The following is a 27,877-nucleotide window of genomic DNA, read 5'->3' on the forward strand; positions in this document are numbered from 1 at the left end:
TATTATTCATGTAAGAGTGTGAAAGAGTGTTGTGATGGCAGTGTGTATGACAGCCCAGTATTGCCCGGGTTCGGCGCTCATGAGCTGGGTGATGAGTGTAGTGACGGCCATCAGCACCTTGGTAAGGATTTCAATGGTCGTGTGTCGGGGGAATAGTGTTTCCAATATTCCCCCAGGTGATGTGTTGGTGTTGGGTGTGGCAGCCTGAGGTGCTGTTGTGGGGTTAGCGGCCGCTTGTGCGGGTATTGGTGTGTTGTTTGGGGCGGCATTTGTGTTTTGTAACAGAGGTTGTGGCGCCTGCGTTACTTCTGTGGTGAGGGGGATGGTAGTGTGAGTTACAGTCTCGGTGTCTTGTTGACTGTTTTCCTGTGTGTTGCTGTTCTGTTGTTGCTGCGTGGCCTGTTGTGGTGATTTCGTGTTCCCCGCCCTGTGTTTGCGTGTACGTCTATTCCTCCTCTGGGCTTGGGGTTCGGGGGGATCTTGTGTGGATGTGTTTTCCTGTATATGGTGCGTTTCTTCGCAGCTCGTGATTTCCGGGAGTGGGGTCGTGTTGTTTGGGGGCATAGGTGTTGGTTCCGATGCTTGTTGGGTTTCAGGTGTTGTCTGTGGCTGTTGTGTGGCTGTTGCAGCGGTTGTTTCACGTGTGTGTGTAGGGCGCTGAGGTTCCGCAGCCTGTGCCGTTCCGCCAGGGCGTGCAACCGTGGCAAACGTTACGCCGTTCCTTACTGGGTTCGGCGCTGGCCTTGGGCGTGGTATGTCGTACAGTACCCTGCTTTTGTCTTGTTTTCGCTTCAGCGCCTGTTTGTATGAGTTGCACTGTCTGAAGTTGGCCGCATGGGGCCCACCGCAGTTGGCACAGCGTCGCTGGTTTGGTTGTGTTTGTGTGCAAGTGTTGGATCTGTGGTTGCCAGCGCATCCGCGGCAGCGAGTTGCCAGGCCGCAGCGGAGGGCCGAGTGGCCGAACCGCTGGCAGTTGTTGCATTGTTGGGGGACGTTGGGTGGTTCGTAAAGTTCTACACGTACGTCCATCCGCAGAAAGCTCTTTATCTGCAGGATGGCGCGGGAATCAGCCGTGTCGGCTAACTCAACCATGTAGTGTGATAGCGGTGCGTGTGTACGGAACCCTGTCATCCGGGAGGCACTTTTACAGTCGAATCCCAGATAACAAAGGGCCGCATGTACTGTCTCGTTGGGGGTGCTGGGGTCCACTCCCTTGATCACGTACTGCTGGGTTCTCTCGTCCAGCGTTCTGTACGTGTAATGTTCGATCTTCCGATCTTTGAGGAAGGTCAGAAGATCTTTGTATTCGTTGTCTGTGGCAACGTACAGTGAGGCCCTATCCCCCGAGTACTTTGCATGTAATGTGCTGTTTATGTGCCTCTCCGCGAATGCAGTGTTAAGGGCACTAAGGTTCCCGTAGTTTTGTATAACAACTGGGGGGAAACCAGTCTTGTGTTGTGTGGGCACTGTTGTGGCTTTGTGTGCTTTGTTGTTGTTCGCCACAACTGTGTTTGCGTTTTGTTGTGTGTTAATGTTGCTAGCCTGAGGTGAGCTAGTGGGTGTAGGCAACAGCGCCTTTCGGTTGCCTAGCGAGTGTGGTTGCTCGCTTGTTTGTGCTGGTGTTTTTTTGGGTCTGCGTTTTGGGCCCTCCACCTGCCAGGGCTCTGTGTAATAGTTTTCTGTGTCCACATCCGCCGTCGCTGCCTCGATCTCTTGAGGCTGCGGCGTCGGTGGGAGAATGGTGCATGACTGTCCAGTGACAGGTGAGTGTAATGTGATGCTAAGTGTACTTGTTTTTGTGGGAGAGACGTCCGCCCCGAAAAGTTCGGTGATTAGCCGGCGCGACTCGAGCTGCTTTTGCGCTTTCGCGCCAAGCTGTCGAGCGTCGCCAGCCGCTCCCTTGCCTTCGGTAGCGGGCGGGGCGCGAGTTCCGGCGGGTGCAGTCGATCCTAGCGCCTCTTGTGTTGCAGTCTTGCTGCGGGTGACAGCGGGGGAAGTGCTAGTAGCGTCCGCCATCTCGCACTTAGGATTATTTATTGGGTGGGAAGGGGGAAACGACAATTTTACTTTTCTCGAAAGGCGAGAGAAGTGTTGCTTGTTCCCTATGGAAGTGGGTGGTCCCTACTTTACGCTAACATGCGCTGTTCGTGCAAGCGCGGCACCTAAAGGAGGTGCGGAAGAAGAATTGCCTGCAGCACGCGGGCTTGGTCCCGTGAAGGAGCCCTGGTACTGCCTCGGAGTCCCTAAAAGAACGTGAGAATCACGTTGGGGGCGTTGGGTAACCGGAGGCTACCGGGAGCTGCGAGCCGAAACTCTTTCACGGCAGTCCGCGACTGGTTGCGCGGCTTTGCGTCGAAGGGGAGCGGGCTCAACCCTTCGGCACTCGGCCGGTAGCCGCTGGGCGGCTGCGCCGGGAGCGGCTGATGCGCACTCCCCGGGCGACTGGCTGCGGAGCGCTGGTAGCGGCCGGCTGGCGCGCGGCCGGTTGGGAGGGGAGGGGGGGGGGGGGGCTAGCGGGCGAGCTACGGCTGCTGGCGGTCGGCGGCTGCGCTGCGAGGTCCTCTCCGCTCGGCGTCCACGCGACGACTCTTTGGAGCCGAGCTCGCGGGCGCAGACTATATGTACCTGGCGCGCCAACGTCCGAGGGCTTCTCCGCGGTCATTTCCGGTGCGGTTCTCCTCTTGCTACCTGCGACGGTCGTTCGCTGCAGTACGGGAAGCCAGGATCCGTTTACCTTAAGGCTTTCCTCTTTCTTGTTCAAACTGTTCGCGTGTTTTTGTATTTCTACAGCTTCTCTGAACAAGCGCGTGTGATAGTGGTTCTCTACAGCCAGAACTTCCGTGTCGGCGAATTTTATTACGTGGTCGGTCTCATTCAGTGCGTGTTCTGCCACGGCCGATTTCTCCACCTGCCCCAACCTGCAATGTCGCTTATGCTCCTTGATCCTGGTGTTAATGGATCGTCCAGTCATCCCGACATAAACTTTTCCGCATGTGCATGGTATGCGGTATATTCCCGACATTGCAAGTGGGTCTCTTTTCTCCTTCGCCGATCTAAGACACTCTTTGATCTTCCTTGTCGGTTTGAAAATCGTCTTTACGCCATGTTTACGCAATATACGGCCGATTCTGTCCGTCACTCTGGGAATGTATGGCAGAAAGGCCGTACCCGACATTTCTTTTTCTGGTTCCTTACTTCGCCGAGTGTTTGGCTCAGTTACACTTCTAATATAATTTGTGGAGTACCCATTGCTCCTCAGGACAGTTTCCAGGTGTTGCATTTCTCGTTTGAGGTGTTGCGGCTCACATATTCGTCCTGCTCTCGTTACGAGCGTACTAATCATGCCTCTTTTCTGGCTCGGGTGGTGGTTTGACAGTTTGTGCAGGTATCGGTCCGTGTGAGTCGGTTTTCGATACACGCTGTGTCCCAGGTTTTCGCCGTCCCTTGTGACCAGCACATCTAGAAATGTCAGTTTCTTGTCCTTTTCTACTTCCATGGTAAATGTTATGTTGGCATGGAGGCTGTTCAAGTGTCTTAGGAAGTCACCGAGCTGTTCTTCACCATGGCTCCACACCACGAAAGTATCATCGACGTACCTGTACCACACCTTAGGTTTGCAAGTCGCCGAGTCCAGTGCCTGTGCTTCGAATTGTTCCATGAAGAAGTTGGCCACCACTGGACTGAGAGGACTACCCATGGCGACGCCTTCCAGCTGTTCGTAGAAGTCGCCAGGCCGATAAGGGGAATGCGACCGTCGTAATGAAGACCGAAGATTATGAGCAAAAGATCCGAGACCTATTAGATCCGACGACGTACCGAAAACTAAGCGCAGATCCGACGCAACGTATCACACGGAATACGAATCGATTGATCAAGGTGTCTTCTCTGCCGGCGGACATACAGAGAAACCTGCGCAACACAGAAGCCCTACCACCTCGGCTGTATGGATTACCCAAGATCCATAAGAACAACGTTCCACTGAGACCGATCGTTAGCGCTCCTGGATCACCGACATATAAACTGGCAAAACACTTGGCCTCTCTGCTCCAACCACACGTGGGGAAGACCGACACATTCATTAAGGACTCAGGACATTTCATCGAGAAGCTGAAGAAACTGAAACTTGCACCAAACGACATCCTGGTCAGCTTTGATGTTGTTTCGTTATTTACGAAAGTGCCACTCAGTGACGCTCTGGAGCACATCGGTTCCATTTTCCCGCTAGACATCAGAAAGCTCTTCCATGCATGTCTCACCACGAGCTATTTCACGTGGAATGGCGACTTCTACGAACAGCTGGAAGGCGTCGCCATGGGTAGTCCTCTCAGTCCAGTGGTGGCCAACTTCTTCATGGAACAATTCGAAGCACAGGCACTGGACTCGGCGACTTGCAAACCTAAGGTGTGGTACAGGTACGTCGATGATACTTTCGTGGTGTGGAGCCATGGTGAAGAACAGCTCGGTGACTTCCTAAGACACTTGAACAGCCTCCATGCCAACATAACATTTACCATGGAAGTAGAAAAGGACAAGAAACTGACATTTCTAGATGTGCTGGTCACAAGGGACGGCGAAAACCTGGGACACAGCGTGTATCGAAAACCGACTCACACGGACCGATACCTGCACAAACTGTCAAACCACCACCCGAGCCAGAAAAGAGGCATGATTAGTACGCTCGTAACGAGAGCAGGACGAATATATGAGCCGCAACACCTCAAACGAGAAATGCAACACCTGGAAACTGTCCTGAGGAGCAATGGGTACTCCACAAATTATATTAGAAGTGTAACTGAGCCAAACACTCGGCGAAGTAAGGAACCAGAAAAAGAAATGTCGGGTACGGCCTTTCTGCCATACATTCCCAGAGTGACGGACAGAATCGGCCGTATATTGCGTAAACATGGCGTAAAGACGATTTTCAAACCGACAAGGAAGATCAAAGAGTGTCTTAGATCGGCGAAGGAGAAAAGAGACCCACTTGCAATGTCGGGAATATACCGCATACCATGCACATGCGGAAAAGTTTATGTCGGTATGACTGGACGATCCATTAACACCAGGATCAAGGAGCATAAGCGACATTGCAGGTTGGGGCAGGTGGAGAAATCGGCCGTGGCAGAACACGCACTGAATGAGACCGACCACGTAATAAAATTCGCCGACACGGAAGTTCTGGCTGTAGAGAACCACTATCACACGCGCTTGTTCAGAGAAGCTGTAGAAATACAAAAACACGCGAACAGTTTGAACAAGAAAGAGGAAAGCCTTAAGGTAAACGGATCCTGGCTTCCCGTACTGCAGCGAACGACCGTCGCAGGTAGCAAGAGGAGAACCGCACCGGAAATGACCGCGGAGAAGCCCTCGGACGTTGGCGCGCCAGGTACATATAGTCTGCGCCCGCGAGCTCGGCTCCAGTTCACCACCGGCAATGGAGGGTGAAGCTTTGACAATGCCAGCCACTCGTGCTGGCGAAACGTCAGAAAAATCATTAGATGAACGGCGGCCGAAGAACCCGAGACAGAAGCCAATAGGCAGTTTGTCAGCAAGTGGCCACGAAAGCCTCAACAATTTTGTATTTCAGCCATGTCTTGCGTATAATATGTGTGAACTTCTTTGCCTGCTATTATAGATCTTCGTTTATACTCTTGTTCTCTGTACCACACTTTCTTTTTCTTCGATCTGAGGATCGTCCTCTAAATTTTTCTTTCCTTCTTCTCTGGTTCATCTATTTCTCCTTTCTTATTCAGTAGCAAATGTTCTGAACTGTGAAGTGCTTCTGGCTTAGAAACCATTATGTAGTGCCTAACTGTTCTTTTCTTGTGTATATTCTGCATTAAGCTTCATGCTAGATCAGTCTTTCTTTGGTTCTTCTAGACACCTCAAAGAGCCAGGCTTTGCCTGTCACAAATCATTACGGAGGAGGAGTGATCGAGGAGCAGCAGCACCTTGTTTAGAAATCTAGGTTCACCTGTAACCTAATGGGGGCTCTAACCAGAATTACAGTGAAGACCTCAAGGGCAGTAAAGGAACAAAAGAATCTCATAAATTTGGTGTAAGTGGCATAAGAGTGGGTTGAGAAAGGATTTCCAAAGAATTGGGCTCCTAACTACAAGAGGAAATGGGGTCCGGAACTTATAAGCTCAGTTGTATTTTTCAAAGCAAGATTCTCTGCTTCCCCGAATAGTTCAACAATTGGCATTTATTCACACAATACTATATTGTGTTAGAATTCAGCTTTGTCTAAATAAACCATTGTTCATTTTGATTCTGATACATGGATTTTCGTATCAATCTGACGTATTTTGTGTTTCTTTGACATTATGTTACCTCGTTCGTAAATATTACTCATTTATTCTGGCACTTTAAAAACAATTTACAGACAAACAGACAAAACTATTTCCTTACATGCGGGGGAGGGGGGGGGGGAGGGGTGGGACGGGTGTCAGGGATGGTGATCAGAGAATGGACTGAATGCTGAGGCAGCTTAAGATGCCAGTTATCTCTTTCTGATGCCATTCGCTATGATGGGCCTTCGTAAAGGATCAATGTTGATTTCTCTATTATTCATTGAAACAGAGGCAATTCTGGTATTGGTGAGGTAGCTAAGCATGTCAGGTATCACATGACCATGCTTGAGAACTCTGGTTCAATGCTAGTTGAATGACAGTTTTACAGTTGAATTAATAATTGTCTCGGTTCCAATTTATTCTTTTATAAACAGCGCTTTTCGCCTTCATGGGGCATCTACAGACCATCTTCAAATTTTAAGAAAATTTGAAGATGCCCCAGGCTTTGTTAGTAAAAGAATAAATAGCAACCGAGACTGTTTTTAATTCAAATACTCTATATACAGTTGCTGTACCAGGCGGACAGGTGGCCTCATGGAGTGGAAGAAATTGTACTACGATTTTGTATTTTTTGTATGTTTAGCAGCGAGAAATGAGTTGGTGTATAAGGCTCAAAATAAGAGAGAGACCGCTGAAATTTTTTGGTACTGGTTTATGGGTGAAAAATTAAGGTGTGGAAAGCCAATTTTGTATAATGTTAATGACAGGTTTTCTCATAAATCTTATGATAACTAAATGCTGCTGTTGCAGGATGTCCATACAGAACACTTCATATCACCCGTGTTTCTATGATGACTATAATCCAAAAAACTATACGTCATAAACGAATATACAAGCTCATATTAAATCATGCATGTGGTTCCTGGACATGTATCCGCTAGTTTCCATACTTTGGCTGGCCGCTTTCTGGCGTTCTTTCACCCACAGTTGTCACATTGCATACATAACTTGCACTTTCCATTTTGTGATCAACACATGTTAATCACACATGAGTTAACAGCTCCGGAAATCACCACTGAAGATGTTTCCCAGGTAGAAGAAGCGAAAAATGTATGGCAATAAACAAACAGCCTTCAATTAGTTGCATAGACATAGCCTACCTCCACGAACGGGAGGAGATCTTTCAGTTTCTAACTTTATCCTAAGAATGCGAGAATACCCTGTGACTCCCATCCACATACAGAAATATCGTAAATTACGCATTATGCTCGAAGTGCTAGAAATATGTAGATCGCTGTCTGGTATACTTTGATGTGTCTGTTTGAAAATTAACAATGAACGGACGTACTGCACATTCATCTGTCTACATTCGCAATGGTACTCACAAACTAGAGGAGGGGTGGTTTAGCGTTGCTACAGAAATTAGGGAGCACGCTGCCGTGTGATTCATTGGTGTTGAAATTTCGGTAAAACTCCTAAAATTGATCGCACTATCAACTGTGTTTTTTATCACAGTACATCGACGGTATCTTTTTCCTTCCCATCCGTTCACTGGTACACTGTTGATTACCACCTAATCACTAACTGAGATCGCTCTTATGAGATGGAGAAAGTCTTGGTGAAGAGGCAATATCTTGCAGGGATGGCCAGCACAAAACAGTGATCGTGTACATGAGTGCAATATGAGGAATCAATCGAAATGGAACACTCAGCCATCAGATATTCTGGCACTGTGAAAGATGAGTTTAAATGAAAGATGAGTTTAAATGTAGAGCCCATCAACCACATTCGGACAGCAGTTTGGAAACTCTGCACAACGCCACCAAACACTTCCAGTTTCCATATGTTGTGACTGTCTTTTATATAAAATCATCCAGTGTGTGTGTTGTTGTCCATGAGAATCATATTTTACACCATGCGATGTCTAGTTTTCTGTGAGAGTCAATGGATCGAAATGTGTTAATTAAAGTTTAGCGTCTGACACAGACCTCGAAGTCGTGGCAGAAAAAACAAAATGTATGGCAGTGTACAAACTGTGTTACAGCAGAAAAAAACAATGAAACAAACAACAAAATAGGGACCCTCCCGTGCAAGTGATAGTCTGAGGGATATACACTCCTGGAAATTGAAATAAGAACACCGTGAATTCATTGTCCCAGGAAGGGGAAACTTTATTGACACATTCCTGGGGTCAGGTACATCACATGATCACACTGACAGAACCACAGGCACATAGACACAGGCAACAGAGCATGCACAATGTCGGCACTAGTACAGTGTATATCCACCTTTCGCAGCAATGCAGGCTGCTATTCTCCCATGGAGACGATCGTAGAGATGCTGGATGTAGTCCTGTGGAACGGCTTGCCATGCCATTTCCACCTGGCGCCTCAGTTGGACCAGCGTTCGTGCTGGACGTGCAGAGCGCGTGAGACGACGCTTCATCCAGTCCCAAACATGCTCAATGGGGGACAGATCCGGAGATCTTGCTGGCCAGGGTAGTTGACTTACACCTTCTAGAGCACGTTGGGTGGCACGGGATACATGCGGACGTGCATTGTCCTGTTGGAACAGCAAGTTCCCTTGCCGGTCTAGGAATGGTAGAACGATGGGTTCGATGACGGTTTGGATGTACCGTGCACTATTCAGTGTCCCCTCGACGATCACCAGTGGTGTACGGCCAGTGTAGGAGATCGCTCCCCACATTGTGATGCCGGGTGTTGGCCCTGTGTGCCTCGGTCGTATGCAGTCCTGATTGTGGCGCTCACCTGCACGGCGCCAAACACGCATACGACCATCATTGGCACCAAGGCAGAAGTGACTCTCATCGCTGAAGACGACACGTCTCCATTCGTCCCTCCATTCACGCCTGTCGCGACACCACTGGAGGCGGGCTGCACGATGTTGGGGCGTGAGCGGAAGACGGCCTAACGGTGTGCGGGACCGTAGCCCAGCTTCATGGAGACGGTTGCGAATGGTCCTCGCCGATACCCCAGGAGCAACAGTGTCCCTAATTTGCTGGGAAGTGGCGGTGCGGTCCCCTACGGCACTGCGTAGGATCCTACGGTCTTGGCGTGCATCCGTGCGTCGCTGCGGTCCGGTCCCAGGTCGACGGGCACGTGCACCTTTCGCCGACCACTGGCGACAACATCGATGTACTGTGGAGACCTCACGCCCCACGTGTTGAGCAATTCGGCGGTACGTCCACCCGGCCTCCCGCATGCCCACTATACGCCCTCGCTCAAAGTCCGTCAACTGCACATACGGTTCACGTCCACGCTGTCGCGGCATGCTACCAGTGTTAAAGACTGCGATGGAGCTCCGTATGCCACGGCAAACTGGCTGACACTGACGGCGGCGGTGCACAAATGCTGCGCAGCTAGCGCTATTCGACGGCCAACACCGCGGTTCCTGGTGTGTCCGCTGTGCCGTGCGTGTGATCATTGCTTGTACAGCCCTCTCGCAGTGTCCGGAGCAAGTATGGTGGGTCTGACACACCGGTGTCAATGTGTTCTTTTTTCCATTTCCATGAGTGTAGTCCTCCTACAGTACAAGCAATGAAACTTCACAATGGTGTGTGCAAGCGACTTCGATCACTGGCTACCAGCTCCAATGGATCAATACATGTGTAATTAATAGGATCACCACATATGCTCGATGCCATCATGCAGATGTTATTTGTTTTCGACATATTGGAAGAGAGAGATGAAGTAAAAATCTTATTGAGTTCTGTGTCGGATGAAGTTAGCAGAGCTTTTATAGCTCGTAATTTTTTCTGTTGGATGGTACAGAATAATGATGTCAAAATGTTTGGGTGATGGACGTGCGAGTTTTCTAGATGATGGATGTAATTAACTGATCGATTAAATTAATTAGTCTATCAAATCTGCTTGCATCAGCGAGGGAAGTTCCCTGAGGTATGGGGGAGGAGGAGGTGGAGGGGGAGGAGGAGGGGGAGAGGGTTCAGGGAACAGCAGGTTTAGGACCTGTCAGTCAAAACGATGGATTATCCTATGGAGTCTTAATCCTCTTAGCAGAACAAAAGGTTAAGGACCAATCAGTCAAAAGAGAACAATAGGTTTGCCCTTGAATGTATACTTGCCTCTGATGTAGGCAACCAGTACTAACAAACTGCACTTGTGCCACCTTTACTGTACTACTCAGGGCATGCCCGTGAATGTACTCATTCATACAGGTGCCTGTGTATCTGTTATAGACTGTGACCTCTTCAAGCGCATCAATCAGGTGAATAAGTTGACACCATTGCCAGTTCATAATTGTAGATTTGTAGGAGCCATATATGGATGTATGCAGCGAATTCAGAGTGAGGTACAGCCCATGATTCCAGTGGGAGATGAAGTGATAAAATGCTCATTCCTCGTTGTGAACGATTTAGTGGTTCCCTGTATCCTAGGATGGGAATTTTTAAGAGACAGGGATGCAAGGATCGACCTATCTCGAGCTTTGTGCTCACTTATGAATGAAGGAAGGTTAGTCGAACTGACAATGATAAAAACAACTGCTTTACATGGACAGTATTGCAGAAGGTTGAAGGTAACCTATATGAAACCTAAACTATTGCTCATAGCCAGTGACTATACTCGGGAGAAGTACCCATCTAGAATTGAAAGCGGCGAAAGTGAGGTCAACTCCATAATAAAAAACATCCACCCAAAGGTCACTGAATCGAGCCATCTGGATGATAAACGGAGGAAACAACTCGCTCAATTGTTGAAGCATTGTGCATTGGCATTCTCCGAAAAACAGGGGATAATTAAGGGATACATTTAAGATATGCAGGTCAAACCTCATAAGACCTATTGCTGTGCTACCTATTCTGTACCATGGAGTAAAAATAGGGCAGTGTCTAAGGAGATACAATGTATGATTAAATGGGGGATAATATAGACTTCCTTATTTCCCTATAGCAGTCCATTAGTCGCTGTCCTCAAATCTGATGATAGCATATGCCTCTTGCTTGATGTGGGCGTTGTCAATAAGATTATCGCACAGTGCGAATCCGACTTTAAAATGTAGAAGAGCAGATACAAAAATTTCGATTAAAGTATTTAACAAGCTTTGATTTAAAAGCTTTGTACTGACAGGTCTTACTGTCAGCAGAGTTTAGGAAGTATACTGTCTTTATTTTTGCTGGTGAAAGTTACTAATTTAGTGTTATCCTTTGGGCTCAATGTGAGCGCTGGAATCATCATTTTCGGTCTTAGATGCAGTCATAGGTTCGGACTTGCTATATAAGGTGGTGCTCTATGTTGACAAATTACTTATAGTTACAGGGTCATGGCCAGAATATTTAGAACTCATTGATCGTGTTCTCAAGTGATTTGCAGAGGCGTGTGTCATGATGAACTTAAAATTTGGGTCACATTATCTCACCTTTATGGATAATGCCAGATCTGGGTAAGCTTAATACGACATGTAATTTACCTTACGCAAGCAGTAAGAAACAGTTAAAAGCTTTACTAGGTCAACGTCATTTTCAGGCGTTTTGTGCTTGCATAGATTCTGAACAATGATGTGTCGTTAAGCCTGCTAAGGAAGAACACAACTTGGTTTTTCTCTGAGGAGTGCAAGACAGCCTTCTATAAAATCTGAGAAGCTCTTGTCAATTCTGAACTGCTACATCATCCAGGAATGACGAAAGACATTCATATTGCGACAGATGCATCGACCTGTGGGTTAGGAGGGTGTTTGTTCCAAGTAGACCAGACCTCGGAACAAACTGAAGTTAAATTTATAGGGTTAGCAAGTCGTCTCTTGTCCGGTTGTGAACGACAATATTCTGCAACAGACCTCGAAATATTGGCTACCATTACTATGTTTGTGGTAAACATGTACTGGTCTTCTGTGTCCATCAAGTAGCTTGTTTCATGCCAGGCTAATTCGGTGGGTATTAGCTTTGCAGAATTATGACGTTGAAATCAGACATGTGAAAGGAAATGATAATGTGGTGGCGGATGCCACAAGGACTGCCCGAAATCACAGAACTTGTCGAGCAAACTACAAGATGCAGATTCCTACTGGAAGAAGGTAAGAGGTCTATTAGAAAGAATCCGCAAAGTGATATTAGGAAGTAACACAAGCTGCAGAATGATGATTTATACCATAGGTGCCACCCTGGTACAGAGCACTGCAGAGAGTATATAGATAATGTTATTTGGTACACACATCACAGCAATATTTTGCCGTAAAAAATGTGCAACTAAAATAGCTACCTATTGTTATTTTCCTAGTTTTGCATGAACGTGTTAGGAAGTTAATGAGAACATATCTGATTTGTCAAAGGGTACAGTCAACAAACTGTAGTACATTTAGTGAACTACATGCCATTATACCCTCAAAACCACTACAATTAGCAGCTGTCGATGTGACGGGACTCTTATCAACCGCTAGGTTCACTAAGTACTTGGTAGCTATTTACGATGTATTAACCAAGTACATAAAACTGTACCCTACCAGAAATTCTGCGTCCACTTCCATTTTAAGAAAATTAGTAAGTGACTACATCCCAAAATTGAGGAAACCAATGACATTCTTAACAGACTATGCTGCTTAGTTCAAAAGCAATAAATGGAAGACCTTTATAAGGGAACAAGGTGTTAAACGCATTTTGATATCCTGTTTAACCCCAGAACTAACCCAGTTGAAAGAATCTTTCACGAATTGAACCGCTTTGTAAGAACTTACGGAAACAGCATATTAAGTGGATGCAGTATGTATTTGAGAATATTTACAGTAACTTATCCCATGAGTCGACAGGGTTCACAAGCACTGATCTCATGTCATCAGAGGCTGAATGTAATGTAGGTTGTAGCGAATTTGTTGCAGGTAGCCTTATGTGATTTTAGGGTTATGTTATTTACAGTACAATTATGCACATACATATACTACACACAAAAACACAAAAATTGATCGCTACAATATGTCCAATAGGTTGCAGTGCATGGCTCACGCTCGTGCCATCTCTTATTTTACATCCTGCTTTTTTTTTTGTGTTACCACCGCGTTATGTTAGTATCAATTTCTGTTGTCACTGAGTTGCTGCGCCTATCGATATAGCCCTCACGTGTTATCTTTGTTGCACTGCTATTACTTCCCAGATGTCGTCTTTCGTGAGTCAGTTGGAACGTGCCAGGAGGGCAGCTCGGACCTGACAGTCGTGGAGTTGGAATGTGACACTGCTTTAGTCAGATGGAGCAGCAGTGAGGCCTGGATGTCCATGGCTCGCCTGACTGTGTCCACCGCACATTACTTGAGCCGGGGACGGTCTTCGTGGATCGTCGGTCGGTCGTCCTACCGGACGACGTGAATTGGCTCAGCGATTGTTTATGGATTGGCTGTGTGTGTGTGTGTCGACTCCCAGTTTGTCTTCGTGATTGCACAGCTTAGTATCGTTCAAGTCTTCGTGCAAGTGTTTGTCTAACTGTGTGTGTAGTTGGTGTCAATTCCACTGCCAACTTGTTTTAAAAGTTGACGGCGTACAGGGGGGCAGTCGGTCGGTTGGTGCAGACTAGGGAGGATATCTCCATGCGGAGCAGTCGGCTAGGTCCTTTGGCGGTCCCTGCACAGTGTCGGAGCATGTGTGGAGCTGTCCGATCGCTACGAAATTCGTGGCTCGCCGACCCAGGATGCGAAAGTTGAGTGGTGTGATAAATACCCAAGCCACGTCCGTTCATGTTGTGTCGTTCGTTTCGGTGGTTCGCTGTTGGGGAGATTTTCCTGTGAGCAACACCGAGTGTTTGTAGTGGTGAAATCGAGCCGCCGTACGGTGGAATTAACTATATTGGTTCACTACAGTTCAAGTTCACCAGCAGAATTTTCTGCCTTGTGGCCATTAGTGTTCTGGTTAACTGCCCCTGGCCACTGACATAAATTCAGGCAATGTTCCTTTTGGTGAAGTTAACTATATTGCCTTATTTCAAATTCAAGTGTCCCAGCGGAATTTTCTGCCTTGTGGCCGTTGATGTTCCGGTTACCTGCCCTGGCCATTAACGTAATTTCGGGCAGTGTCCTTTCCTCAACTGTTGTCTTTGTCCAACATGGTGTGTAGTTTTGACAGCGTAATACATATTTCATTGTGGATAATCACGTATGTAACAGTTTGGTCTTTGAGTTTTTATGTACCGATTGGTGGCAAGCAAGTCGATTGGTCTGTCGGTCTGTGACTGTCTCTTGGTTGAGTTACCGACGGATCAATTGTCGTTGGGCCCACCACCTGTCTCACCTAAGTGAACGTTAAAGTTTTGAGGGTCGTCGAACGCAGGCAGAAAACTACAGACCTATATCTCATGCTTAGGTCAGGTGCAGAATTTTGGAACATGTTTTATACTTTCTGGAGAGCTATGTTACTCCACGAGACCGAGAAAGCAGAAGATACGGGCTCTCACGTAGACACTTGAGATTCTTGATTTCCGGAAACCATTCGATACAGTTCCGCACTGCCGCCTAATGAACGAAGTACGAGCGTGAGATTGGACTGAAGAGTTTCTAGGAAAAAGAACACAGTATTTCATTCTCAACGGCGAGAAGTCTTCAGACGTAAAAGTAACTTCGGGCATACTCCAAGAGAATGTTGTAGGACCATTACTTTTCGTGCTATATATACATGACGTAGTAGATAACGTCGAAAGTTCAACGACATTATTAGCGGATAATGCTGTTGTAGACAAAGAATTCGCGACACTGGAGCATTGTAGCGAAATGCAAGAGGGCCTACTGAGAATTGACGCTTGATGCAGGGAGTGTCTTCTGATTCTCAATATAAGCAAATGCAGCGTCTTGTGTATGCATAGACTGAAAGACTTGTTACTGTATGACTATACTACTGCACATCAATAACTGGAAGCAGTTATTTTCATAAATTATCTAGGAGTATGCGTACGGAGCGATTTAAAGTGGAACGATAACGTAAAATTAATCGCAGGCATGGCTAATGCCAGCCATATTCAGTGGAAGAATGCTTAGCAGATGTAGTCCATCAACAAAGGAGGGCCAGCGGCTGTGGCCGAGCGGTTCTAGGCGCTTTAGTCCGGAACCGCGCTGCTGCTACGGTCGCAGGTTCTAATCCTGCCTCGGGCATGGATGTATGTGATGTCCTTAGGTTAGTTAGGTTTAAGTAGTTCTAAGTCCAGGGGACTGATGACCTCAGATATTAGGTCCCATAGTGCTTAGAGACATTTGAACCATTTGGACAAAGGAGGAAGCTTAGAAAACCCTCTTTCGACCAATACTTAAATATTGCTGGTTATTATGGGACTCGTACCAGATAGGACTGACAGAGTAAATAGAAAAGAGCCAAATAAGAGGAGGGCGTTTCGTTACAAGTTCATTTAATATTCTCGAAAGCGTCACGGAGATGATCAATCAAATCCAGCTGCACAAGCTGCAAAGGAGGCTATCTGCATCACGGTGTTGTTTACTGTTAAAGTTCCAAGAGCGTATGTTCCGATAAAAGTCAACAAATAAGTGGCTTCCTCCTAAGTATATCCAGCGAAAAGACCGTGCAGATAAAATTAGAGACACACGAACTCACAAGGAGACTTACCGGCTCGTTCTTCCCGCCATGCAATCATGACTGAATTTTGGAATATGGTTGTTGATACACAAGTAGATATACATCTCACAGGCACTTTGTCCATGGCTATTTACATAATGTATACAGTACAAACGTTCCAAACCTCACAAAAATCGCGGCTTGTGAAGAGGTTTGATCGTGTACCACAGTGCCGCAAAAGAGAATGACTAACAGAGTATGCATCTTCAGAGCGCAGTAGCAACGTAAGCGTCGCAACAGGAACATTATGAACAATACTTCATGTTGTCGCCACAACTGCGAAACCTACTACAGAAAAAAAAAATAACATGAACTGCAACGAACCTATTACGCTCTCCTGTGACAACAATATTACTTCAGTGTCTGTATACGACTATTCAGAATATCATTTGCCTGTAAAAAAATAAATAAATAAATAACTCTATTCATATACGTAGATTCTCGTCAAGACAGCCTCACTCTGAAGTGTTTCGGCTTTTTTCTTTCGTGTAAGCCGACCACACCGAGAAATTAATAAAATGATCAAAATTCTGCAATGGAATTATCTGGTAGGCAGTCGAGATACAACAGACGAGTGCGCTGTATTACCCGACGAAGCGATAGCTAGACCAGGCCGCAGGGAGAAGTAATTTGGTCTCGCGTTCAGGTGTAGCCACGTATTTGTTCAAAGCAGTGCGTGTTGTTACTTTGTGAGAAGCTGAGACTGCTTGCTGTGACGTCATTAAATTTACTGACAATGAAAAAAATAACGAAATTAAAACGCCAAAAAGTGACGGGAAGTTAAAGAGAATAGCTAAAGTCTAGTTAGTCGATGGTGAGTAAATTATTTTCGAGACAGGAACTGTCCTGAGCAGAGGTGGATTCAGCTATCTAGAAGGAACATGCACACAAATACCCCGGTGACGACTTGGATAAATATGTTAGCAGGTAGCAATTTCAGCGATATTATGATCGATACAAGGGAATACCAACTTAGTGAAAATCTTCACAGTTTTTGTTAGCGAAGATACGTACAGAGTAATTATTCCAAGAGATTTAGTTTTAAAGTTGTCATAATAAGCGATTCGTAATATATACGATTGAAATGAATTTCAAACTCCGCATACTACATTACATTTTTATGTAAAATGAAAGCATCACAATAAAAAGTGACTAGCGGTTTATTCAGACGAAAACCGGTTGTTACGCGTTACACTATGAGTAAGGTTGTCAACGTGTGCCAGTCAATCTTTACTTCTATTAAGCAGGGCTTTGACGTATATGTCAGCAAAATTTCGTTAATTTGAAAGTCGAAACACCAAGCCATAAATGCAGCAATCGGCCGTCTGTTATTATCTAAAAGAACGTAATATTCGCTGTTCAAAGAATAACTGTTTCTCTGATCTGTCATCCCAACATGTGTCATTGTTGTTGACTTTGTAGCTTTCCTGTAAGTCGATTCTAGAGTACCGAAATATCTTAAAAGCATTGAAGGGCTAGTGGGAAATATCGTTAGCCACATAAGAAAGCCAAAGTTCTCGGACAAAGACAAATATATCTCGACCTCAACACATGTATACAGACTATGCTGCAGTTACCTAAGTTGGTGTTTATTCGGAGGAATACCTCGAGACTGTGGGTCGCTGTTGTGAATTTTATTAACCGCGGAATTGGATCCGCGGTTTAATCACCTTCCGTGAGTCTAAACATAACCTTGTGATTTTTCATTTCTTTCACTCTTAATGATTATTCTTTAATATAGCTTTACGATTAATTTTTTCTTGTCGTTCCTTAAAATCGCCTAGACAGAATATCAGGTTAAAAGTCAATTGAAATGAAGCGATATTTTTCATTTACCTATTATTTCTAATATACTGTTTGTAATCGCAGTAGTCAAGTGTGTTGTAATGAATTCACTTCTGTCTATTCCTTGCTTAGTTAGTAACCCAATTTCTGCCTTTGTGTGTCTTAATGTTGAAAGATTAAAGTTATGGATTAAAGAGAGAACAGACTATAACGCATACACTGAGGTAACAGACGTCATGGGATAGCGATATGCACATATACAGACGGCGGTAGTATCACGTACACAATGTGTAAAAAGGTGGTGCATTGGCGGAGCTGTCATTTGTACTTAGGCGATTAATGTGAAATGTTTTTGCATGATTATGAGCACACGTTGGGCATTAATAGATTTAGAACGCGGAATGGTTGTTGGAGCGAGAAGCATGGAACATCGCTCCACTCCGAAAGTCGTTAGGGAATTCAGTATCCTAAGATCTGCAGTGTTCAGAGAATGCAGAGATATCAAATTTCACGGAAAATGCAGTTGCCGAAGACCTTCATTAGAGGACCTAGAGCAGAGGCGTTTGAGTAGATTTGTCAGTGGCAAGAGACGAGCAAAAATGTGTGGAGAAAGAATAGAAATCAATGTGGGATTACGACGATGATATCCGTTTGTACAGCACGGCAAAATTTGGCGTTAACGGGCTATGAGGGCTGACGACTGACACGAGTGCCGTTGCTGATAGCACGACATCGCTTGCAGCACCTCTCATAGGCTCTAGATCATATCGGTTGGACTCTAGAAGGCTGGAAAACTTGGCCTGGCTAGATGAGTCCCGATTTCAGATGGTAAGAGCTGATGGTAGGGTTCGAGTGTGGCGCAGACATCGTGAAGTCGTGGAGCCCAGTTGTAAGCACGGCTATGTGCAAACTGTTGGTGGCTCCATAATGCTTAGGACTATGTATAGATCAGCCGTTCATTGACTGGAAATGGTTATGTTCGGCTACTAGGAGGTCAGTTGCATCCACTGATGAAGCCCACCGCTTGGTCGAGCGTTTCTAGGCGCTTCAGTCCAGAACCACGAGGCAGCTACGGTCGCAGGCCTTGGGCATGGATGTGTGTGATGTACTTAGGTTAGTTAGGACCTTGCCGTTGGTGGGGAGGCTTGCATGCCTCAGCGATACATGTGGCCGTATCGTAGGTGCAACCACAATGGAGGGGTATCTGTTGAGAGGCCAAACAATCGTGTGGTTCCTCAAGAGGGGCAGCAGCCTTTTCAGTAATTGCAGGGGCAACAGTCTGGATGATTGACTGATCTGGCCTTGCAACACTAACCAAAACGGCCTTGCTGTGCTTGTACTGCGAACGGCTGAAAGCAAGGGGAAACTACAGCCGTAATTTTTCCCGAGGGCATGCAGCTTTACTGTATGGTTAAATGATGATGGCGTCGTCCTGGGTAAAATATTCCGGAGGTAAAATAGTCCCCATTCGGATCTCCGGACGGGGACTACTCAAGAGGACGTCGTTATCAGGAGAAAGAAAACTGGCGTTCTACGGATCGGAGCGTGGAAAGTCAGATCCTTTAATCGGGCAGGTAGGTTAGAAAATTTAAAAAGGAAAATGGATAGGTTGAAGTTAGATATAGTGGGAATTAGTGAAGTTCGGTGACAGGAGGAACAAGACTTTTGGTCAGGTGAATACAGGGTTATAAGTACAAAATCAAATAGGGGTAATGCAGGAGTAGGTTTAATAATGAATAAAAAAATAGGAGTGCGGGTAAGCTACTACCAACAGCATAGTGAACGCATTATTGTGGCGAAGATAGACACGAAGCCCACACCTACGACAGTAGTACAAGTCTATATGCCAATTAGCTCTGCAGATGATAAAGAAATTTATGAAATGTATGATGAGATAAAAGAAATTATTTAGGTAGTGAAGGGAGACGAAAATTTAATAGTCATGGGCGACTGGAATTCGAGAGTAGGAAAATTGAGAGAAGGAAACATAGTGGGTGAATATGGATTGGGGAACAGAAATGAAAGAGGAAGCCGTCTGGTAGAATTTTGCACAGAGCATAACTTAATCATAGCTAACACTTGGTTCAAGAGTCATAAAAGAAGGCTGTATACATGGAAGAATCCTGGAGATACTAGAAGGTGTTAGATAGATTATATAATGGTGAGACAGAGATTTAGGAACCAGGTTTTAAATTGTAAGACATTTACAGGGGCAGATGTGGACTCTGACCACAATCTATTGGTTATGAACTGTAGATTAAAACTGAAGAAACTGCAAAATGGTGGGAATTTAAGGAGATGGGACTTGGATAAACTGAAAGAACCAGAGGTTGTAGAGAGTTTCAGGGAGAGCATAAGGGAACAATTGACAGGAATGGGGGAAAGAAGGACAGTAGAAGAGAATGGGTAGCTCTGAGGGATGAAGTAGTGAAGGCAGCAGAGGATCAAGTAGATAAAAAGACGAGGGGTAGTAGAAATCCTTGGGTAACAGAAGAAATATTGAATTTAATTGACGAAAGGAGAAAATATAAAAACGCAGTAAATGAAGCAGGCAAAAAGGAATACAAACGTCTCAAAAATGAGATCGACAGGAAGTGCAAAATGGCTAAGCAAGGACGGCTAGAGGACAAATGTAAGGATGTAGCGGCTTCTCTCAATAGGGGTAAGATAGATACTGCCTACAGGAAAATTAAAGAGACCTTTCAAGAAGGTTATTTCAGTTTATCCAAATCCCATCTCCTTAAATTCCCACCATTTTGCAGTTTCTTCAGTTTTAATCTACAGTTCATAACCAATAGATTGTGGTCAGAGTCCACATCTGCCCCTGTAAATGTCTTACAATTTAAAACCTGGTTCCTAAATCTCTGTCTCACCATTATATAATCTATCTAACACCTTCTAGTATCTCCAGGATTCTTCCATGTATACAGCCTTCTTTTATGATTCTTGAACCAAGTGTTAGCTATGATTAAGTTATGCTCTGTGCAAAATTCTACCAGACGGCTTCCTCTTTCATTTCTGTTCCCCAATCCATATTCACCCACTATGTTTCCATCAAGAAAAGAGACCTACTTGTATGAATATCAAGAGCTCAGATGGAAACCCAGTTCTAAGCAATGAAGGGAAAGCAGAAAGGTGGAAGGAGTATATAGAGGGTCTATACAAGGGCGACGTACTTGAGGACAATATTATGGAAGTGGAAGAGGATGTAGATGAAGATGAAATGGGAGATACGATACTGCGTGAAGAGTTTGACAAAGCACTGAAAGACCTGAGTCGAAACAAGGCCCTGGGAGTAGACAACATTCCATTAGAACTACTGACGGCCTTGGGAGAGCCATTCCTGACAAAACTCTACCATCTGGTGAGCAAGATGTATGAGACAGGCGAAATACCCTCAGACTTCAAGAAGAATATAATAATTCCAATACCAAAGAAAGCAGGTGTTGACAGATGTGAAAATTACCGAACTATCAGTTTAATAAGTCACAGCAGCAAAATACTAACGCGAATTCTTTACAGACGAATGGAAAAACTAGTAGAAGCCGACCTCGGGGAAGATCAGTTTGGATTCCACAGAAATGTTGGAACACGTGAGGCAATACTGACTCTACGACTTATCTTAGAATATAGATTATGGAAAGGCAAACCTACATTTCTAGCATTTGTAGACTTAGAGAAAGCTTTTGACAATGTTGACTGAATACACTCTTTAAAATTCTAAAGGTGGCAGGGGTAAAATTCAGGGAGCGAAAGGCTATTTACAATTTGTACAGAAACCAGATGGCAGTTATAAGAGTCGAGGGGCATGAAAGGGAAGCAGCGGTTGGGAAGGGAGTGAGACAGGGTTGTAGCCTCTCCCCGATGTTATTCAATCTGTATACTGAGCAAGCAGTAAAGGAAACAAAAGAAAAATTCGGAGTAGGTATTAAAGTCCACGCAGAAGAACCAAAAACGTTGAGGTTCGCCGATGACATTGTAATTCTGTCAGAGACAGCAAAGAACTTGGAAGAGCAGTTGAACGGAATGGACAGTGTCTTGAAAGGAGGATATAAGATGAATATCAACAAAAGCAAAACGAGGATAATGGAATGTAGTCGAATTAAGTCTGGTGATGCTGAGGGTATTAGATTAGGAAATAAGACACTTAAAGTAGTAAATGAGTTTTGCTATTTGGGAAGCAAAATAACTGATGATGGTCGAAGTAGAGAGGATATAAAATGTAGACTGGCAATGGCAAGGAAAGTGTTTCTGAAGAAGAGAAATTTGTTAACATCGAGTATAGATTTAAGTGTCAGGAAGTCGTTTCTGAAAGTATTTGTATGGAGAGTAGCCATGTATGGAAGTGAAACATGGACGATAAATAGTTTGGACAATAAGAGAATAGAAGCTTTCGAAATGTGGTGCTACAGAAGAATGCAGAACATTAGATGCGTAGATCACATAACTAATGAGGAGGTATTGAATAGAATTGGGGAGAAGAGGAGTTTGTGGCACAACTTGACAAGAAGAAGGGACCGGTTGGCAGGATATGTTCTGAGGCATCAAGGGATCACAAATTTAGCATTGGAGGGCAGCGTGGAGTGTAAAAATCGTAGAGGAAGACCAAGAGATGAATACACTAAGCAGATTCAGAAGGATGTAGGTTGCAGTAAGTACTGGGAGATGAAGAAGCTTGCACAGGATAGAGTAGCATGGAGAGCTGTATGAAACCAGTCTCAGGACTGAAGACAACAACAAACAAGTGTAGGGGACTGATGACCTCAGATATTAAGTCCCATAGTGCTCAGAGCCATTTGAGCCATTGATGGACTTCTTTTTTACAAACAGCGATCGATATTTTTAAATGAGGATGCCTCGTGTCACCGTGCTACAACTGTTCGATTGGTATGAAGAAGATTCTGGACAATATGAACGAGTGATTTGGCCACCCAGATCACCTGACATGAATCCCATCGAACATTTATGGGACATAAGCAAGAGGTCAGTTTGTGAACAAAAACCATCACCGGCAACGCTTTCGCAGTTATGGACAGCTACAGAGTCAGCATGGCTCAGTATTTCTGCCGGAGCCCTCCAACGACTTGTTGAATGCTTGCCACGTCGAGTTGCTGCATTACTCTTTGCAAAAGGAGGTCCAACACTATATTAACAGGTACCCAGTGACTTTTGTCACTTCAGTGTAAATATCACACACGAAATCGTTCCATTATTAGAAAATATAGCAGTATTGTCTGTATACGGTACCTTTGGTTCCGTTTATCACGGTGTGAATTTTCTACTTGTTCAGGATTATACTTTCCGGTGTACCCAAAGATTGCGATATTAACCAACTGGATCAACCTTAAAATGGTTCAAATGGCTCTGAGCACTATGGGACTCAACTGCTGTGGTCATAAGTCCCCTAGAACTTAGAACTACGTAAACCTAACTAACCTAAGGACATCACACACATCCATGCCCGAGGCAGGATTCGAACCTGCGACCGTAGCGGTCGTGCGGTTCCAGACTGTAGCGCCTTTAACCGCTCGGCCACTCCGGCCGGCTGGATCAATTATTACAATCAGTATGGGTCACACCGGTTCTGACACCGTTGGGAAGTATTATTTCTTTTATATTCACGATTACAAGTGACAGTACGCTGAAGCGCCAAAGTAATTGGTATAGACATCTCCGAGGTAGCCATGATGTGGGGATTTTCCCGTACGACCATTTCATCATGAGTGTACCGTGAATCTGGTAAAACAAAAAGTCTCCGACATTGCTGTGGCCAGAGCAACGACGACTGAGGAGAATCGTTCAACGTGACGGAAGTGCAACCCTTCCTCAAATTGCTGCAGATTTCAATGCTGGGCCATCAAAAAGTGTCAACGTGCGAACCATTCAACGAAACATCGTCGATATGGGCTTTCGAAGCCTAAGACCCACTCATGTACCCTTGATGAATGCATGACACAAAGCTTTACGCCTCGCCTGGGCCGAGATTGGACTCTTGATGACTGGAAACATGTTGCCTGGTCGAACGAGTCTCGCTTCGAATTGTATCGAGCGGATGGACGTGCACGAATATGGAAACAACCTCATGAATCGATGGACCCTGTCTGTCAACAGGGGACTGTTCAAGCTGGTGGAGACTCTGTAATGGCTTGGAACGTGTGAAGTTGAAGTGACATAGGACTCCTGGTACGTCTAGATACGACTCTGACAGGTGACACGTAAGTAAGCATCCCGTCTGATCACACGCATTGCGCATTCCGAAGGATTTGGCAAATTCAGAAGGTCAATTCAACACCCCACACGTCAAGAATTGGTACAGAGAGGCTCCAGGAACACTCCTCTGAGTTTGAACATTTCCACTGGCCACCCACTCCCCAGACACGAACATTATTGAGCATGTCTGGGATGCCTTGCAAAGTGCTGTTCAGAAGAGACCTCCATCCCGTCGTGCTCTAACGGTTTTATGGACAGCCCTGCAGGGTTCATGGTGTCAATCCCTTCCAGCATTGCTTCAGACTTTAGTCGAGTCCATGCTACGTCGTGTTGCAGCACTTCTGCGTGCTCGCGGGGGCCTACACGATATTACGCATGTGTACCAGTTTCTCTGGCCCCTTCACTGTATGTATGTGGCAATAAATGCCATGTACACTTACTACAATTACATATACCGAATGAGCCACAACAAAATACTTTATTTACATTCATTTGGATCTTATTCCAACAAAACAAACATGCATAGCCCAGCAGTACCCATGCGACAGCACCCCACTTGATCGAATATCACTAGAGCGTAAACACGGCATTGGTTCCACCCTCAGCAGCTCTTCAGTTCACTTTGCCGTGTAATAAGTAGGAGACTGTTCTAGATAACGTAAACTTAGAATCAGAAAAACTGTAAAAAGTGAAAAAATTGTGTCATCTTCCTTGGCAGGTTCAGCACTGTGTCGTACCGGTATGAAGCTCACCTTAAACCGCAATGGCCCAACGGGCGGCTTTGCGAAGGGGATGTTGTAGAAGGCCAGCGTGTGGCGCCCACTGCTGGACAGCTTGTCGGTCCCCCTGACGGCGCCCTGGCGAGTCCGCACCACGGGCGCTCCGCCACCCACGCACGACTCCAGCAGCAGCAGCAGCGGCAGCGCTGTCGCAGCGGTCAAAGAAGCGCGCCACACCGCAGCCATTGTCGCTCTGTTCCGCGACCGGTCGCGCCCGCTCTTATCAGGCCGTGTTCGCACTGCTGAGTTACGCACTCTTATCGCACAGTCGGATTTCTCGTATCTTCAGATTACATAGCCTGTGATACGGGTGCACAATTATATTCGGACTGGCGTAATTTTGTTCAACTTCTTCGCTGCCATTACGAAAAGATAAATAGACAGGGAGGAATGCACAGGATATACAGGGTGGTCCACTGATCGTGACCGGACCAAATATCTCACGAAATAAGCGTCAAAGGAAAAAAACTAAAAACAACGAAACTTGTCTAGTTTGTAGGAGGAAACCAGATGGCGCTATGGTTGGCCCACTAGATGGCGCTGCCATATGTCAAACGGATATCGCCGGCAGGGGTGGCCGAGCGGTTCTAGGCGCTACAGTCTGGAACCGCGCGACCGCTACGGTCGCAGGTTCGAATCCTGCCTCGGGCATGGATGTGTGTGATGTCCTTAGGTTAGTTAGATTTAAGTAGTTCTAAGTTCTAGGGGACTGATGACCACAGAAGTTAAGTCCCATAGTGCTCAGAGCCATTTGAACCATTTTGAAATCCGTGGACGTCAGATCCGGTGAACGTGCGGGCCATGGTATGGTGCTTCGACGACCAAACCACGTGTCATGAAATATGCTATTCAATACCGCTTCAACCGCACGCGAGCTATGTGCCGGACATCCATCATGTTGGAAGTACATCGCCATTCTGTCATGCAGTGAATCATCTTGTAGTAACATCGGTAGAACATTACGTAGGAAATCAGCATACATTGCACCATTTAGATTGCCATCGATAAAATGGGGACAATTATCCTTCCTTCCATAATGCCGCACCGTACACTAACCTGCCAAGGTCACTGATGTTCCACATGTCGCAGCCATCGTGGATTTTCCGTTGCCCAATAGTGCATATTATGCCGATTTACGTTACCGCTGTTGATGAATGACGCTTCGTCGCTAAATAGAAAGCTTGCAAAAAATCTGTCATCGTCACGGCGTTCAAAGTCGTCGCTAAGCAATTCCTGGTGCATAGAAATATGGTACGGGTGCAATCGATGTTGATGTTGCATTCTCAATACCGACGTTTTTGAGATTCCCGATTCAAGCGCAGTTTGTCTGCTACTGATGAGCGGACTAGCCGCGACAGCAGCTAAAATACCTACTTGGGCATCATCATTTGTTGCAGGTCGTGGTTGACGTTTCGCATGGGGCTGAACACATCCTGTTTCATTAAATAACGTAACTATCCGGCAGCCGGCCGAAGTGGCCGTGCGGTTAAAGGCGCTGCAGTCTGGAACCGCGAGACCGCTACGGTCGCAGGTTCGAATCCTGCCTCGGGCATGGATGTTTGTGATGTCCTTAGGTTAGTTAGGTTTAACTAGTTCTAAGTTCTAGGGGACTAATGACCTCAGCAGTTGAGTCCCATAGTGCTCAGAGCCATTTGAACCATTTGAACTATCCGGCGAACAGTCCGGACACTTGGATGATGTCCAGGATACCGAGCAGCATACATAGCACACGCTCGTTGGACATTCTGATCACAATGCCCATACATCAACACGATATCGATCTTTCCCGCAATTGGTAAACGGTCCATTTTAATACGTTTAATGTATCACGAAGTAAATACCGTCCGCACTGGCGGAATGCGCCATCTATCACATCTATCCAATTAAAACATTCATATTTCTTTACGTACTACACGAATATGTAATAAAAAATGGGGGTTCCTATTTAAAAAAAACGCAGTTGATATCCGTTTGACCTATGGCAGCGCCATCTAGCGGGCCAACCATAACGCCATCTGGTTTCCCCCTTCAAGCTAGACGAGTTTCGTTCTTTGTAGTTTTTTCGTTTGATGCTTATTTCGTGAGATATTTGGCCCGGTCACTATCAATGGACCACCCTGTATACAGCTGACTCCGAGCCTTGTTGGCTGGAGGTAAACCCCATACATGGAGAAAAATGTCGTGAGACCGAATCCCAGTCCGTTCATCGAATATTTTTGGGCTACCATTAACCTAGGTTTCATCTCTCAGTGATGTGAAGATTCGTCAGAAACAACAGGTGGTCTGGATTCCATGTTCAACTGTAGCTTGCGTTTCCCCCGTTTGATTACTGGAGTAGCTTATGAACAAGTAAGTGGGTTAACCGTACACGTTAAGTGGGTTAAACTTATGGATAAGTAACAAGTAACTGGAGTCCTATTGGGAGACTTCACCACTGAGAATTATTATTACACTGCCTCTTAGTTGACTGTAGTGGGAGCCATAACATCCCCTGCGTTCTATCCAACTTCTATAACAGTGGCTTCCAAGAACTCAAGTCGCAATCTGTGCTGTGGCACAGGTGCCATAGTGCTCAGCGTGGATGCACGATTCCCCAACGCTATGGCACGATGTCTGAGAATGAGGAGGGGGAAATTTTGAACGTACTGCATTTAAATGGCATGCAGTCTCACTGTTCACAACTTAGTTTTGTATTTCACGGTTCTCAACGCCGTAGACCACAAACAAAACAATTCTTCAGTATTATCTTATTAGACAGTCCAGTCACGTTAATGTGGCGACATGTCAATAGTCTGAATTGCCACCAGTTGCAGCACAGACGTGCAAGTAGAGAATCAGTGAGGTTCTGAAAGATGTAGTGCCATGTCGAGTCCAGACAAACCCAAAGGCAAACACCTTCTTGTTCATTTATTTTGCGATGATTGCGAGTCCTCAAAACAAAAGCCATGTTACTAGTAAAATAAGATGTTCCGATGTCCCTATTGAACACCTCACAAACTTGAAATGTACGAAAAGCAATAACATCTCTGTTATTGAAAGCCTCCAATCCAGAAACACCCTTAAAGGTACTACCATAGTACCGTACAATAGCAACAATTATCTAGCCATTACCATGCTGTGGAGCTGTACTTTTCGTAACAGTAAAGTTCAAAACACCTCCGCAAAACGTAGACGGGCCCTGAAGGATCACTTGACCTCTAAGACCCGACGATGTAGTAACTTCAACATCATCTATTGCCTTA

At 45.6% G+C, this 27,877-nt stretch overlaps 1 protein-coding gene across 1 annotated transcript in view; it reads right to left on the bottom strand.

Moving 5' to 3' along the window:
• The window catches only part of LOC126251318 (fatty acyl-CoA hydrolase precursor, medium chain-like), a 177,353-nt gene extending 152,513 nt beyond the window's left edge, over positions 1-24,840 (bottom strand). The window contains exon 1 of the mRNA XM_049951647.1: positions 24,609-24,840. Within this exon, the coding sequence (XP_049807604.1) occupies positions 24,609-24,821 (213 nt within the window). The 5' untranslated portion in view covers positions 24,822-24,840. The remainder of the gene's footprint in view (positions 1-24,608) is intronic.
• Positions 24,841-27,877: the final 3,037 nt, after the last annotated feature.

This window comes from Schistocerca nitens, chromosome 4 (genome assembly GCF_023898315.1).
Source record: "Schistocerca nitens isolate TAMUIC-IGC-003100 chromosome 4, iqSchNite1.1, whole genome shotgun sequence".
In the NCBI taxonomy this organism is placed as follows: Eukaryota; Metazoa; Arthropoda; class Insecta; order Orthoptera; family Acrididae; genus Schistocerca; species Schistocerca nitens.